This window comes from Melanaphis sacchari, unplaced genomic scaffold, assembly GCF_002803265.2.
Source record: "Melanaphis sacchari strain LSU unplaced genomic scaffold, SCAv2.0 Contig53_pilon_pilon, whole genome shotgun sequence".
NCBI lineage: Eukaryota > Metazoa > Arthropoda > Insecta > Hemiptera > Aphididae > Melanaphis > Melanaphis sacchari.
Window position 1 is genome coordinate 1,587,238 of NW_020271371.1, and position 18,174 is coordinate 1,605,411.

At 25.1% G+C, this 18,174-nt stretch overlaps 2 protein-coding genes across 4 annotated transcripts in view; both read left to right on the forward strand.

Annotated features, from left to right (window-relative positions):
- LOC112599552 (basic proline-rich protein-like) overlaps positions 1–1,097 on the forward strand; it is a 27,199-nt gene extending 26,102 nt beyond the window's left edge. The window contains exons 9-10 of one of the 2 annotated variants that reach the window (XM_025346485.1): positions 1–706; positions 844–1,097. In XM_025346485.1, coding sequence (XP_025202270.1) covers positions 1–706; positions 844–1,013 — 876 coding nt within the window. In that variant the 3' untranslated portion in view covers positions 1,014–1,097. The remainder of the gene's footprint in view (positions 707–843) is intronic. The other variant, XM_025346486.1, reaches the window with a different exon arrangement.
- A 306-nt stretch (positions 1,098–1,403) lies between these two features.
- Positions 1,404–18,174, forward strand: part of LOC112599608 (potassium voltage-gated channel protein Shaw-like) — a 200,218-nt gene continuing 183,447 nt past the window's right edge. For both annotated transcript variants that reach the window (XM_025346577.1, XM_025346575.1), the window contains exon 1: positions 1,404–1,963. The gene's annotated coding sequence lies outside the window, so the exon portion shown is untranslated. The remainder of the gene's footprint in view (positions 1,964–18,174) is intronic.

Sequence of the window (18,174 nt, forward strand, 5' to 3'; positions counted from 1 at the left end):
GGTTCAACTGATCCTAGATGTCCAAAACCATCTCCGCCACCAACATATTCTCCATTACCATCAACGCCTGCTCCACCTGTATGTTACCCTGGATCAAATGATCCAAAATGTCCACAACAATCTCCACCTCCAACTTCTTACCCATTACCAACACCAACAGTTCCTGAACCAATTTGTTACCAAGGATCAAAGGATCCAAGATGTCCGAAGCCATTACCACCACCTACGTCATATCCAGTGCCATCAACACCTGCACCACCTGCATGTTACCCTGGTTCTAATGATCCACGATGTCCAAAGCCATCCCCACCACCAACATATTATCCAGTACCTTCTAAACCAACTTGCTACCCAGGATCAACTGATCCACGTTGTCCACAAATCGCCCCTGTTCAAACTCCTTTTGTTTGTTTGTGCAACAGTTCAACTCCTAAACCTATTACACCCCCGTTGTGTTATTCTGGTTCCACCGATCCTCGTTGCGTTAGTCAAGAGTCAGTGGTATGTTATCCTGGTTCCCCGGATCCAAGATGTCCACAATATCCTTCTTCAACACAATATCCGCCTACGTATTTACCGCCTCTTGAACCATTATATGAAGGAGGAAATAATAAATTCATACAAGAAGTGACTACCCAGTATCCATCTTATATATCTACTGATGATAGTTTTGGTGGTCAGCAGCAATTGGATTTGTTTAATAAAGGTAAAATAATCGTTGATTTTTTGTAAATGAAGTATTTTATAAGTAATTATTTATATTTCGCTAAATTTTAAAAGTATTTATATTTTATTTTTGAGGAAATATATTTATTTATAATTAACATTTTGGTTTGTTCACAGCTTTAAATGGATTTAATATTCAAAGGAGAGATGTAGAGTCTGGTATTCGACAGTTAAAATCGCAGTTGAAAAATGAAATTGGTAACGAAAATTTAGATGCGTTAGATAGCTTAGGAGATGAATTGTTACTTGAACTACAAAATCAATCGGAATCTCAGAAAAAACGTTAAATCTAAATGTTCATTTAAAATTGTATTATTATAAAGTCATAGTTTTTTAATTTGCCAATTCAAATGTAATGTTTATTTAAATTGCTCAAGTGTGTTATATATAAAATATTGTTACCGTCCATCGTTACCATTTACCAATTATAATAATGTTTAATGTGTTAATTTCATGAATTTTGTATACAAGTTAATATGTTTTTTTTATTAAATGTATTTTTATATTTACTACTGAGAGTTTATTTATTTTTATTTTATTAATTAATAAAATATTGTAGTTATTTTTATTAGTTTAATTTTTAATATCAAGTCATTAACAAATCCTTTAATATTAATTATTTTCATTTTTTTTGAATTTTTATGATATTCTCCTTTTTATGTTTTTTTATACTCGATTTTTTTAAATTTTATATGTATTCACTAACTTTTTAAAAATAACTGTGATTAACAATATTTAGGATCACCTTTTTGTATGGTCACTCTCATAGATTAATCGTTTTTAAAATTACGTTTAAATAAATTATTTTGTAATAATCATACTATGTTACCGTGCATACCGTTAGTGGTATTGTAAGATATACCTCTATACAGTTGATCAGCACAAACTGCCGTAGTGGTGACAGCGATGAAGACGTTACCGTGGTAACCACAATCTGAACGATTGGACCACGAGAGCAGCGACGGCGCTGGCGGCGGGGTACACTGTACGATACAAGTCCCCAGTACCGAACGAATTCACCGACTTGAAACAACCGTTCGCTGGAGTTGAAATTTATCCCGTTACGTTTAGTGCGATTATCAGTAGAACGTAATTTTAAAACGTAGGTCTGTTGTGTAATAAGTACGTTATTGCGTTAAATCAAAATGTGTATACTTTTAGGAAATTTAAGTTTCTAATTTGTCAAAATATGTTGAAATAAGAGAAAAATGAAAGACATATGTCTGAATTCCACAACGTGAGTTATTTCTTAATTATTTACCTAAAAAATAATAATTAGAATACTTTTGAATTCTAAAATTAATTTTCATGTATTTTTTAACTATCAATACATGATATTTTAAAATTACAAAATATTATAACGTTTTCAATGAAAAAAAAAAAAAAATGATTTACTTTAAAAAAATATAAAATACATAATTATTATTATATTAAAATATTTTTTAATGTTTTTAAGGACTATTATTTTTTGGCGTTATATTAGTAAGCTAAGTAGCTGAATTTAAAGAATTTTAATGATAAATTTATGGTATCTAAAATGCTTTAATATCTTAATAATATTAATATTCATTTTTTTATCATTATTATATTATCATAAAATAAAGGTTTTGTATATTAGTATTTGTCAGCTAGTACAAAAATTGAAATCATAGGAGATAAAAAATAATCAAACACATCCAGTTGTTCAAAATGTATGTGATATTTTATATAAGTATGGAAGTTTTTGAAGTTGAAGTTTTACATTTCAAGATTATGTGCCGTAAAGTATCGATATTTATAGTGGTGATAAATTATTATTTTAATTATAATTTATAAGATGTGAAATATACAGGTAGTATAATTATTTAATTACAAATAAGTCAGAATATAAGTTAATTATGTATAATGTATATAAAGATAGTAAAAAATATTTAATACAAAACATATTTCAATAGTTGTTAATAGTGTTTATATAGCTTTTAAGTTATAATCACGAATATCATAGATAAATGTGAATTTAAAAACTTTATGAACACATTATCTGGCAAATTAGTTTCGAATAAATTGAAAAATCTGTGATTTAAAAATATAGTTGCGTGGTGTACGAAAGTTTAAAATATAGTGTTTAGTAACTTCAACACGTTTCAACCTTGCTGTTTAACTATTCGCCAGATAAGTCATGTCCAGCTGTAGAAATAGCTAAGAGAACATTGTTGTCAGAAGAAATCAATTTAAGAAAAATATGATTGTAATTTATCAAAAAAATTGAGTATAGACACGCATTTTAGATTGAACAAAATAATTCACGCACGTGTATAACCTTACAAATCGTAATAGAAACGTACGTGCTCTAAATTGTACTCGAACCGGGAAAATATTCAGACAGGACACCTGTGGGGTTTCTAACGAAATAAATATGAAATTGACAGTAAAAAGAAATAGAACTATAGAATGGAAAATTGTAAGATCCTGACCATGTAAACACGGTTGTTGCTATCCAACCAACCGGTAGCAAACCTGTGATAAAAGAACCTGATCAAATTGTTTTGAATACTTTTTACTAGAAGTACATTTTTGTTGTCTAATAATATCACAATAATGCTCTTTGATAATATTGTTGCAATATTACTAATATTACTATTACAAAAGCCTGCCCGAAAAAAAAAATTATAATAATACATTTAACTATCTTTTTCACAAAGTCAAGTTATTTGTTCATAGGTACATTACCATTTACTTTTAAATAATAACGTATATGAACCCAAAAAAAATTTCCAATAAGAAATAAAAATAAAAATTTGAAGTTTATTACATATGTAATTATATGTAATTTTTATTATATCATTATATGATGTAAGTTGTACTATATATTAACCGCAAATAAGTATCCATGCATAAATACATTCATGTGACTAAATTATATCCAATGCCATGGGTGATCCTGGTTAATCTTGATTTGTCCGGGTCAACTAGAACTGGTCTGTTTTAAATTAAGAAAAAAAAATTAATTAATTTTTTTATTTTGTTGTATTATACAAATATATAGATATTTTATGTTATCTCAGAATAAAAACACAAATATTAACTATAACAATATAGGTAGCTGTTTTTTAAAATATATGTATTATTATGTGTTATGTAATCTATATTTTATTCGTTATTTGTTTTACCTACATTTTATTGATACATATATTTTTTTATTTATTATATAATTGTTTCAATACACTTGGTATTTTTACGATGTTACTATTTTACAGATTACAGATCATAATATTATTATATAATGTATAATAGTTTTGGTTAGCTATGAGTCTGGATCAGTATCTGAGATTGAGGTGTCTTCATTGGGATTTAGTAGGATGTCTTGAGGTAGCCGAGGTTTGAGTCTCAGATTTATGGATCTCTTGCCGATGTTGTAGTGACGAGCTCCATCTACTTTGTGGAGTTTTTCGTGGAAACTTTTAAATTGTTGTGTTATACAGGTACATACATATATATATATATATATATATATTATATATACTATTTAAAATCTAGATTATTGGCTTTTAAGTTTATTATTATTATTTAATCATTTAAATACCATACACATACATTTATACTTAAATCGATTTTCAAATAATAAAATATTTATTATATCTTTTTATATTTACGAGTAAATAATGAGTATAGCGAAATAATTAAGATTTTACAGGGATGTTAGATGATTTTTACCTCTACAACAGTGTTATTCGTTAAAAAAAAAAAAACATGATAATTACACGTAATATTATTGTGATCCATTAAATAAATGTTTATAGCCGGTTTGGAATAGTACAAATGGAAACTTTAAATCATTGTAAAATATTAATTACCTACCTTCAACTATCTATTATTTATATGAATAGTTGATTCCGCGAGTATGTAGCTATTATAGCTAATGCGTAATTAATTTCAGCCGTTCTTACATTATGTTGTTATATGAGGAATGTTATGCATTAATGATTCGATAAACCTGTGATGGCGATGTCAGTGGTTTTGGCGGCGGTAGAAGTTACAGTGGTGGCGGTGATGGTAATGGTGGTTTTCGGTTGACGCCAAGAGGCTGATAAGTAACATGCATCTAAAAATGTTTTCTAAGGATACTCTTGACAAGATTAATATTTCATCAGGTTATTGATTGAAAATACACAACGACACTTCTGAATAAAATATTATACTCGCATACTTCATGCGCTACTAAACTACACGTCTGTTTCGTTTCTATAATTCGCGAGGGCATTTTGGACAAATTATTATGATGATTAATATACAACTATTAGCGCAAAAGTAGCTGGAAATTGCAATAGTCATTTACCTTAGATTATACAATGTAATTTATTTAGCATTTTTTAAGTTATAAAAAACTAGATAGTTAACTGGGAATAGCTAGATATTGATTATTATTCTATAGTGAATCATAATATGTCTATTGCATCCATAATATAACAAAGTAATTCGATTGTGTTTTAAATTGTTATTTATCTAATTTTATTTTATTTTTTCAACGTTTTTATTAATATTTATAATTTAAAATCATTTTTATAGTACCTATATTGTTGGTAATACATTCTTGTAAAATAAAAACAAAAAAAAGAACAAATTAAATTTTTAATTTTGGAGCATCGTCAGATACAATAGAACAAAGGTGGGCAAATGGGTACCGATCTGCTGTACAATAGGTGTCGTTTAGGTCGTTGTAATAAATGTGCTAAATTTGAATTAAATGTATATCATTCTATATGAAAAAACAATTCTGAGCAAAGATAGCCTGTCAGCCTATATTACTAAGTATGTTTTATGTTTTGTTTATTGATATTGACATTACGATAGGTTGATTGAAGTTTTACCAAAAACATAGCATTTTATTATTTTATAAAATATTTAATTATTATAACAGTATAATGTATTATTATATATTTATACCGCCGTATAATTATATTATTGTTATTACATTTTGAGTCAATGTCACTTTATCGTAAAAAATGTGGATAGGTTCATGGTATAAATATTGATATGTGTATAAAATATTCTATATGTTGAAAATGCCAATATACATAGTGTAATAAAATTCATTATGTGAATAAAGTTTTAAGTCTAGATTAATATTGTTTTTAAATTAAAATGAAATAACTAACATCGTTATGCTTTGTTTGAATATCATTATTGTCGAAAATGTTAACTTAAAATGTAAAAAAAAATCCACTTATTTATATTTTATGATATTGAACACCTATAAGAACTTTGTAATTTTGTAATCAATTTTTATACTCTTTAATCTGGTGAAAAATTTTTTATCGGCAATAGTTGAAAAAAAATTATAAAAATTTGACATTTGTATAAATAGCTCGACAAGAGTAAAAATATTTTGAAGATTGTATCATTTACATATGATGTTAGTTTAAGTATTTGATTAAAATTTCAAGTATCCATCGTTATTCATTTTTGAGTTACACAAAAAAAAATTGATTTTGTCGAAAACCTGTTTTGTCTATTTTAATATATAATGGAAATATTAATCCCTTAGAAGTATAAACTAAATTAAATTTGCTACCAAAAACCACTCTCTTAGGTTAGGTTGGAGATCGGACCATTTTTTCAATTACTTATTGTGTATGCGCTCAATCCTTCTCCTACTGAAAAAATTATATATTAAAAACTCAGTATCAAAATAATAACATTTAAAAATCATCAAATTAAAAACAACTATCCGTTATTTTCGTATTGTGTTTAATATTTGGAAACGTATGTATATGCGTGAGTAACACAAATAGATATCTGTGATAATTAATAAATGCACTGGAGTTGTTAAGTGATGAATATGAGAGTAATGATATGTACGTACTTAAATAGTATTTTTATTTAATATATTACATTAACTACATTGAAATACTGATTCTTAGGTTCGTGGAATAAAATGTATTTATTTGCTTAACAATAATATGTATGAGTATCTGCTTTTAAATATTTTTATTGTGTAAGATAGATGTTAAAAGAGCAATCTTAGTAGCATTTTAAATAAATAGTCTGAATACAATTATTGTAGCAGGTACTTTAAATAGATAATTTTTAGATTTTATCTATAGTTATTACTTATTGAATTAACGTAGGGAATAAAATTATCAAAAAAATATTTGCAGATATATAGAATTAATAAAAATATATTTTTGTCAAGATTAGTTTTTCTTTGAATGTGTTAAATGAATCCTGCAGGGTTTATTTTTTCACTAATAATTATTTTTGTGTTTGAATTTGTTATAAAAGTATATATTATTATTGCTACACTACAATAATTTTTCATGCATTTAATAACATTAAAAATTAATTTATTATATAGTCAAAGTTATATAATTTTTCTATAATTAAGAACATTATTTACATATTCTTATGAATTTAAATACAATAATAATTCAATCACAAATACAAACAATTGAAATATATTATATTATTATAATTATATTATAGAACTATTTTTAATGATATTAAATTAATTTCTTTTTTAATTCATTATAGTATTGCACTAATGAAACTTAAACCGTATATTCAATTAAAATTGTAAAATTGACAAAAGATTTTATCTTTTGACCTATAGTTATTAAAAAAATATTGTTATAGTAATTATCGACTATTCGAAAACCCTTTTCAAATTATTTGAAAAAAACTATTTACATAGCACATGCTGAAATATAAAAGTTCATGTGATAATAGATTTTAATAACGCCGCTGCGTCTAGATCAACAAGAGCACGTTAATTTCAAAAATTGAATAAATCATAAAAAATAAACTCCCTTTGCTATAGACAAGAACCTAGATCATCAAACACGGCCATGGACATTTTCTGATTATTTAGCCTAGACTTTAGATAATTTGAGCTCTTTCATGACACGATCAGTTACTAATTAATGACTTGATAAGTTTTGATAAATTTGAATAAATTCAATAATATCGTTGTTTGAATTGCAATAAATGTTCAAGAAAATAATGCCCATCGATGTTTTCAAAATGTTCACGTTTATAGTATATTGTAATCATAAGTGCAGAGTAATGCAATCATTATATCATATATTAATAATTATTTTCGTAGTATTATTTATAATTTAAAATATGTTAAGGTTATTCAAAGGGTTACAGCTACAAAAATAATTAATCAATTGTCATTTAAACAATGGGGGAAAATGTATAGACGATCATTATTTCGGATGGTAACGCACTTAATAACGTATTTTGTTTTAGGTGATTAACTATGAACTAACCACGATGATGATGATATCATTAATACATAATAATATACTCATTTAGTATTGTATAATGATTTTTATGACATGTATATTATTGTATGAATATATAATATATTATTTGGCATATACATTTGTTATTCACAGGTATTACGTTGGTACAGGTCGATTGGCAGTTGTTTTGGGATGCGCGGGCGTGGGTGGCTATTGCGGCGTAATACGGATAGCTGATCTGCGTAGAAAACATTGTGTTATATATAATATAATATTATAAAACGGTGTTTACATGTGAAATGCACTAGCTCCGGACTTCGACGGTTGAACGAAAACGCAATACAACGAGATTAGTTTTACTATATATAAATGACGGGGATAGGTTGTGGAGTAGAGAATTCGATTAATCACGCCACACACATGCACGCATGTACACACACACACACACACTGAACATTGGATATATATAAGTACGCGAGTATACTCAGCAGATATATTGAGTAAGCTGTAATATTTTTCGTGAGTGGTATTGCGAGCGGACATCGGACTTAATTGGTTTCGATCAATTGGATAGGTGCAGCAGAAGAAATACGCACGTACAATAAATATATATACCTTTCATCGCATCGGGCGATTTTTTAAAATCAACGTCGTCATGTGGTAATTTGTGTTGATATATTTGTAATGTATGCACGAGATTTTGAATTATAATAAGGTCTATAATAGTTACACTAACCTAACCTTAATGTTTTTATTATCGTTTATTTTCTTAATATGTATGAGCTTATGATTATTGAAAAATTTCATTCAGTAGTTTTATATGACGTGAGAATTTAAAACTATAAAGTTATTGTTACTATTTTTTTAGTTATTCCGTGTATCGATATTTTCGTATATTAAACTTTTCTAATAACAATTAGTTTATTATAATACAATTCATAGATGTACAATAAAATACCAATGATATTACAAATGAAAGCTATATAATGTTGGTTTTAATAGTTTGTAAATTTACCTTATATAACTGTATCATACGTGCATGTTATTATGTATAATAATAAAAAATATTCGGTCTAATCTCTAACTTCATAAAAACATTAGTATAATAATATATCACATAGTTTTAAACTGTAGACGGTTTGTATAATATTATCTGTTTTTTTTTTTTTTAATATCCGTTTTTAATTAAAATTTAATATTACTTAACCCTTTTTAAATCCCGTTAAAGTTAAATGATAATGAAAAAAAGTTAAAAATCAAAAAAAACATCTTTTAAATTAATTTATAATTAACTAAAAATATATTTAGTAATATATTCATAATTACACATTTTAGTCTATTAACATTTTTAATTTAGAGTCGATACCCAACAAACAATTAAGTCTATAATCGTTCTTATACAACGACGTACGTAAATATTGATAACCGTGGGTTCTAGTATCTGAATAATAATATATATTTTTTAGTTTTTAGAACATATTATTATTACGTTGAACGGCGTATCGTGTAGGCAATACAGGTACAATATTACACTTTACATTAAGTACATTGCTTTAACGACGTTATTTATTTGACATGACTTTTCATAATTACACTGTTGTAATTGTATCCTATATTTTTATTACTATAATAATTTAAAAAATTTGTTTTCTTTTAGTTTTAATTTTTAAATATTATTTATTTTACTTTTAGAACCTAGAAATATATATTGATAAGCTAACATATTTTAAAATACTATCATATTATCTAACCATAACTCGAAAACTTTACGATGATTTCATTAATATTCCATTAAAAATCTATGCATGATCTTTTAATTTAACACTATTCAGTTTTAAAAAATCTTTAAATAAATTAACACGATGAATATTGGTTTTTAAAAGTTATGATAACAATTACTAAAAGTAAATAAAACGATGGAGTAACTTTCAATTATGCCACCAAATTCAATCTAAATTTTTAAATAAATTATTTCTTAATATTCATAATTGTATGGAATAATACAAGTATGATACAGCTACAAATTTATTACAATTCACTTTTTTAAAACTTATTGATTTATTGTTATTAATGGTTTTAAATGATTAGTATACTCTAGGTACAATGTGAGTAATGTTATAAGAGTTATATATTAAAAAAAAAAAACATTTCTAAAAAAAAGTACTTTACATAAATTACTCGATGACGATTAATATTATTATTTATTATATATACGCGTATCTTCTTACTCCGTATTTGTTAGCTCGAGATAACTTACTCGTATATCGTAGATGTAATATTATAATGAAACTTCTACAACAATACTGTTGTGGTTATATACTTGTATTTTTTTTATTCGTAAATGCTCTAACGTAATTCAATTTTAATGAAATCTTTGGGCTTACTTTTCTTCATTCAAAGTTTTATGAAGTTAATTATATTTTATAGACAATACAATTACGTGCATTTGTTTTTTTGAAGCTGAGTACTCCAGAGAACGCTATACGATTTAAATGCCGTTTAGAGTTTTATGTATAAAAAATAGATTTTAGATTTATGGTTGCGAATATCAAACATTTTATTGTTCAGAAAAAAATAATAATCTTCAACAAGCATTGTGAAGAATAACTTATCCTATTTTGTTCTTAACCTTCTGGGAGTATTAATAAAAATATATTTCATATTTTAATAAACAGAAAAACGATTTTATTCCACTAAAGCTTGTTGTTATTATTATATACTATGTTATGGAACTTAATTTAAATATTTAGTATGTATAAAAACGATATGTTGTGTAAGCCCAAATATATTTTGAAATATAATATATATACATATTAAAAGTTGTTTATTGAAAGATAGTATATTTTATTTACATAATATGTATAGATAGTAAATGTATTTTTGTCTTCAATTGCACTTTTGTTATGCAATAAGTATACTAGTAAGTCATAATATAACTGATATGTTATATTGTATTATATTTTTAGTACAGTTTTTTTGAAACAAATCAAAATGTACTTCAGTTAAAAATAATCAATATTCATATACTTTACCAACTTATAAACTTATAATTGGTATCTGGAAGTAAATTATTTAAAATTATTTTTAGTTTAACGTATTTTTTACACATAATAATATAATCCACATATAATATTTTATATAGTGTAATACATACTATTTAGTATCTAATGTTATTTAAAATAATCTAGATTATATTGAAACAGATTTAATGTGAATAATAATCATATTATCAAGTGAATTTTAATTTATTAATATGACGCATTATAATTTATTACAGAGTTTCTTAAACTTTTTATGGCCTGCGACCCATTTTGGAAATTATTTACATTTTGGCGACCCACAATAACATGATGGGTGTATCTAGTTTTTTATCCGATGACTTTTGTTTTTGTTCTTTCTATGTGCATTGTGCACCCCCTCCTCCCCCAAATTAAATTAAATAAGATATTATTAGGCTAAACTTTTTTTATCTGATGACCTGCGACCCATAGTTTGGGAACTGCATTATGGTATAAGTTTATGATATTGATATATACTACATAGTATACATAAAATTTGAAAAATAAACAACGTAATTTCTACTATGATTATTGAATTTTTCTCGTAAATATATGTTTACATATATTACATATTATAATATTTATATATTGGTACTTTATACGATGATATATTATCACTCCTTTTTTGGAATATATTGTATAATACCAGCGTATAGTTATGATTAGTTGATGAATATTATAACTATAAACATTCATAAACTCGTATTATAAAAAACAACGGTAAATTAATTTAATAATTGTAATAGAAATTTAAAATATGTGATGCAATAGTGCAATATTTAGAACATAATATTTAAATAAATATATAAATATCCGTTAATTAAAAAAAAAAAAAAAAATAGAATAAAATAAAATAAAAAAATATAACATTTCATTAGTTAAATATTATCAAAAATCTACTATAATTATTATATCCCTATAATGTTCTTTAAGCAATTAAAGCGTCAATAATATTCGATGGATATGTTTTTATTGCAACTATTGAATAATGAATAAAATAAAATTATGTAGTAATTTAAAACTAAATAATCCGAGAAAAATTCAATTTCTCCAAAAACTATTTAGCTTCAATGAGTTTCTTCTTTATATTATTATGTACCTACTCGTGTTTGCGGCTGATAAATAATTTCAATACATTTTTTTCTCTACTCATGCAATTTCGTGATATGTAATACGTTCACCACATGTATTTATTGTATTGTAGTATATAGTTGTAAATACTTTATATAAAAAATAAGTTTTCTAAAACAGGTTTTCAAAATAGACAATACTTTAAAAAAATTAATTTAAGAATATTTAAAATATATTCCAGGATTTATTGACAGTAAATAAATAAATAAAGAATCTTAATATAAAATTTAATGAAAAGAATAATCCAGTTAATGTATGTTAATAATCATTCACTTTTTAGGTGGACTATGGAGTATTGAAAATTACAATAAAATGTTATAAATAAATAATACTGTCTACATTTTTTTACTGATTAGTTGAATGATAAATGTTAAAAATAAGAAAATTGAGAGGTTTTCTCATAATTCGTTTTGTATACCGTTAGGAAAATTACATTACGTGACCACAAAATAATTTCAATGCGACGTGGCATATCCACCTTAGTAGAAACTGCTCTTCTACAGTCGAAACATGACGTGTTGCCTAAGGCATTGATTTCCAATGAGTTATATTTACACCGAAACGGCTATGGCATTTTCGAAGTATCTCAATGGCCATTCTGAACATTTTAATGGGTAACGCTGTATGTTTTATTCGTTTTTTCGAGTGAAAAAAAGACATTACAAACCATATTTACTTATAATATTATGTAATACTTTATACGATAAATTTCCTTTTTTTCAGGCTGGACATGTTCAATTGTTTTTTATTCCCAAACGTTTTTCTAGGGACAAGTTTACTATGATAATATTTTTCAATATAGATTTAAGAAGTTAAATAAAAAAAAAAAATAATAAAAATATCGTAGCAGAGAAATGTGTGAAAATTTGTTTATTTTTTTCATGATAATGTAAATGTCAGAAAATTTTACTACTAAAAATATATTGCAACAATCTTACTTGCAAAACCCTACTTGATGATCATTTTTCTTGGGTGAACTAACTACAAATTCTATCATGAACGCAATTTAAAGAGTAAACCCTACTTTGGAGAGATGTCTAAAGTTATTTGAACGTTTAAAGTGCAAATTATGCTCAGCAGAATAGTCAGTTTAAAAGAAAATCTTCGTTTATTGTCATAAACGGTTGTTTGTTGCGTGAGACGTGATAAAATTAACTGTGCTTACGGCAAGTCACTTTTTTTTTTTTACTCGACGTTTCTGGATTTAAGGATTTTCCACTCTTCTCCTTCCCACTAGTGAATAGTCAGTGTTCGTGTAATTCGACGACGCGGACAGAATATTATAGCTTAAAACTGTTTTCAGGCTTAAGCATATATGTTTAACGTAACAAATCATTTTAAGAAGCCATACAATGACTATTGTACGATTTTTGTACTAATAACGCAATACAAACCATAAGTTATTAGTTCAAAAGCATCGAATATTCAAAAGAGTATGGCCAAAGAAAATGAATAGAAAACTTATAACTCAATGATATGATAGAAGGTCATAGAACTATAAGTTCGATTAAATTTAAATTTAAAAAACGAGTTTTTATATTATATAGGTACACCATCATTAATATACCACTGATTAAGTAATTTATAGAATTTGACATATGTTTATGGTGAGATTTCAGCGCTATAAGTTCTGCGCTAGTTATTATATAGAATTCATTAATGTAACTTATAACATTTGAATAATGGAACACGAAGGGATATGATTTACTTGAGACCGCATAGTTCCACAATACTTATGCATATTATGAAACTACGATCATTTATCCGTAAAAATGAAGTAAAAGCTTTCGTTTTGGTTACTCAAATATTGTGTGTGGATTTACCTATTTTTGATCTTAAGAAACTAAAATTATAATGATGTGTTGTTAGTGTATTTCAAATTTTAAATACAAAATATACATAAAAAAATTGTACTGAAATATATTATAAATGATAAATATCATTATAAAATATTATGCAACATTTCTTAGAAAATGTTTTTATTTTTCGGAGGAAAATAGAATTCACTATATAAGTTTGAGTTATATAATATTACATCGTTTATTAGTATAATTCTATTATTGAAAAAATGAAAATAGTTGGTGTAATAAGATACAGGCACATTTATATACCTACCTAAGTTCTACAATGTTATTTGGAAAATTAAATATAGAATGTAGATCATTCTTTAATATAATTACATATTATATTATATTTATATATAAATTGTTTTTAACGTTATTATTACATATATACACATACACAAATTCAGCATATTTTATGTTTGTAAGTACCTACAACATGTATAATATTATGCTATAAAGTTTATAAATGACTGGTAAAATTGTAATAAAAATAATATTAATGTCTTAATATTGTTGACTGAAATTTTTCTCAAGTCACAGTTTTACTTATTCTTTAATTCAGCACCGGTCACTCAAATACTAAAAACTATTGTTAAATTAATAAGGCCAATCTCTCTGTGACTTATGCATCATATACCAAATACAATCAAAGTTATACTATTTAATTTAAGTTATAATTACTTACCATAACTGTATCACTTATTTTATATATCTAACATATTTAAATTAATCCATAAACTCAAATTTAAATATATTAGATTTAGAAAACGTTGATAACTTGGATGTTGATGCATATTTATAAATACAAATTTAAAAAACGGAATACAATAAAACTATTGTCTATAGAATGTATATAACATGACAATATTACCAATAACCTGTTTAATATTATGTATCAAGTAATATAATCAAGAATATCTAATCCACCTTTTATTTGCTCTGAATAGTATAGTAAATTCGACTTGGTTTTCGTTATATATTCTATGTCATATTATCAATTATCTGTACACCGTTTCTATTTCTAGACGTCAAGTAGAATATATGCATTATAATATAATATTATAATACATTCAATTTTTGAAAATCTCGTCGAGTTTCCGTTTTTGTACAGTTCATTGCCCGTTGGGTATATACATTAGGGAGTGTCCGCGTAAGATTTCATTGTATAGTAATATAGATTATTATTTCTCTATCAGCACTAAATTCTGACTCCATTTCTGGAAATCCTCCTCGCAGACTAAAGAGAAAATGGTTTCGCGATTTCAACTATATTTTTTTTTTTATTTTTTTTTTTTGTTTATTAAATGTTTTATTCAATCTGTTACAAAAAAGAACAATAAGAACAATTGAGGAAGTAATATAGTAAAAAAAGAAAAAATTATTTCTCTTTTTAAATGCATATGCTACATATTTATTGGGCGTAGTAAATTCGGGTATGGATCAATTGCGCCTCAAACAAAGTTTTTGTTTAGGGTTAGTGTACTAATTGCATTCCTTATATTTTAGGGTCAGTATATCAATTACGTTCCTTATATTTTAGGCTCGGTGTATCAATTGCCCTTGTATTTAAATTTTCCTATCTTCAGATATGAAAATATTGTAGTTCAATATAATTCAATAAACAATCTACACACAAAAATGCTTAAAAATTAAAAAAATATTTATTAATCAATTGGTTTAAGTGACTGGTTATAAATTATAATATATTTTATAACAGTATCGCAAATTTTTTGAAACATAAGTTTTCATTATTGTTAAATATTTATCAGCTTAATTGTTCGGTTGCACGATGTATACTATACTATTATAGTATTACTATATAGGATAACACATTGATGATAGCCGTTACTTATATCTTGTTTTTTAGTATTAATTTGAATTGTAAAAAAGTTTAAATGTGAATTATTATGTTACTGATATGACTTTAATTTTTGAATAATTAACTTTATTTATTTATATTATATAATTTATATTTTATACTCGCAAAAAATTAATGTGTGTATTAATTTAGTATATGATTATAACTATAACTTATAAGTTTTTACTAAGTATTTTAAAATATTTAGAGCGCAATTAGAATATAAAATAGAAATTTTAAGCGCAATTGGTAAACTCTCGTAAATTCCACTAATTTTGACCTTTTTAGACTTTTCTTCATGTATATTCCACCAGTTTATTTTTTTTTACATGAAAAAAAAAATGTAAATTTCACCGGTACAATATTTTTACTTGAGAAAAAAATGGAAATTTCACCAGTACATTTTTATTTTTATTTAGATACTCTGGATTTACCCTTTTATATTTGTGATAAATTAATTAGTATCACTGTATAGGTATGATATAAAATTATTAAACAGGCAATAACAATAAAACAATAGTAAGCAATAATAATAATAAGTTACAATAGATAATAGGTACATAATTTATGTACTAAATTCTTATTCATACATAGGTATAATATATATATTTAAAATTTAGATACTTATATCATTTTTAAACTAATAAAAAAAAAAAAATTAATAATTAATAATCTTCACTATAGTTAGTAGTTACTTATTAGTTATTTTACTATCGGTGGAATTAACATATTTTCAGGTTAAAAAAAACTACGTACCGGTGGAATTTACATGTTTTAAATTCAACCTAAAAATCGACTACTAATAAATCGGTGGAATTTTTAATCGCCCATATTTATTAGATATTATTTGGAAATTTAAATTACCTATAATAATATTATAATATTATATTATGTAGGTATTACATTTTTTCAGTAAAAGTGCTAAATATGTCCAAAACTTTGGTTTAAATATTATATTGTTATCTAATATATTTTATGTTCAGAACGCCTTACCTGCAAGAATTTAATAATTGCAAATACTTATGTTTATTGAAATGACAAATTTTATGAATGATTTATAGAAGTGATCAATTAAAAAAAGTGATTATTTTAAAAACGTTGATGATTTCACATTATTAATTCATAATGGTATGCTAATTTTATTAAATTGGTATACAGTTTCTGTTAAACAAATAATTTAATTTTCATTAAAAATTATAGATCTTTTTTTGCTAAAGGATGAATTTAATGAAAATAAAAAATGTAAAACGTTGACCGTAAATTAAAAAAAAAAATAAAATAAAAACATTAAAATTTTCATTAGTTATTTCAAAAAATAACACAATACTAACTTTTAATTTAGTTTTTGTTTTATTCATTGAACATTTAACAAAAATTATAATAAAGGAAAAAAAATGATAATTTAAAATATTGTTGTTATGCACAAAACCGTCAAAGTTATTACTAATTATTAGTAATCACTCACGGGACTTGTCGTAAATTTTACGTAAAAATAGATTTCGAGAACGTGACAAAAATAATGTGCACCTTTTTTTTTTCAAACCATTATATTATAATAATTAAACACATGTGTGTTTTATTTGTGAATTTAATAATTTTGAAATGTGTAGTGCATAACGACGATGCGTCTTTTTGCGCGTGACACCAAAGTGTTATAAACATAAAGGAATAGTTAATTTATACTATTGCTCTATAAATAATTTATATACATACACATTAATACATATATAATATATTTAGGTACTGGTAAAAGCAACTCAAGTGCGTAAGTAAAGTATCATTATTATAGAATGGGCCTACGGGTGGCGCGAAAACGATTATTATTGTCACGTAGGAAACACAATTTAAATTTTTGACACTGACACAAAAGCGTTTCGCTGCGAGTAGTCGTTAAATCGTGCACAACGATGATTCTCATGAATATATGACCAAGGACTGTTGGTTTTTATTATTTAACTGTCAAGAATATGAAGGGGAAAAAATGTCATCTTTCAATTTTCATACTGGTGGGATTGGTGCCACGCAGGTACTACCTTATCGAAAACGACCTTTGTTATTATACGTATAATCAGGTACGTTGTTGATATGTTCATAAGGTATAATATTATATTTTAATACTATGCATTTTAAATCACAAAATATAGCTTGTCCTTAGAATTTCTCTTAAACAATGTAAAAATATTCATTTAAACTTGAATGATTGGTGGATTATTAAGAATTTCAATTTTATTTAACAGTGTTATACCGTTTTTTATACACTAGAAATCAATTTTTATTGTACAAAGAAAATTTAAAATTAATCATCGATATACTCTAAATATATTAAAAAA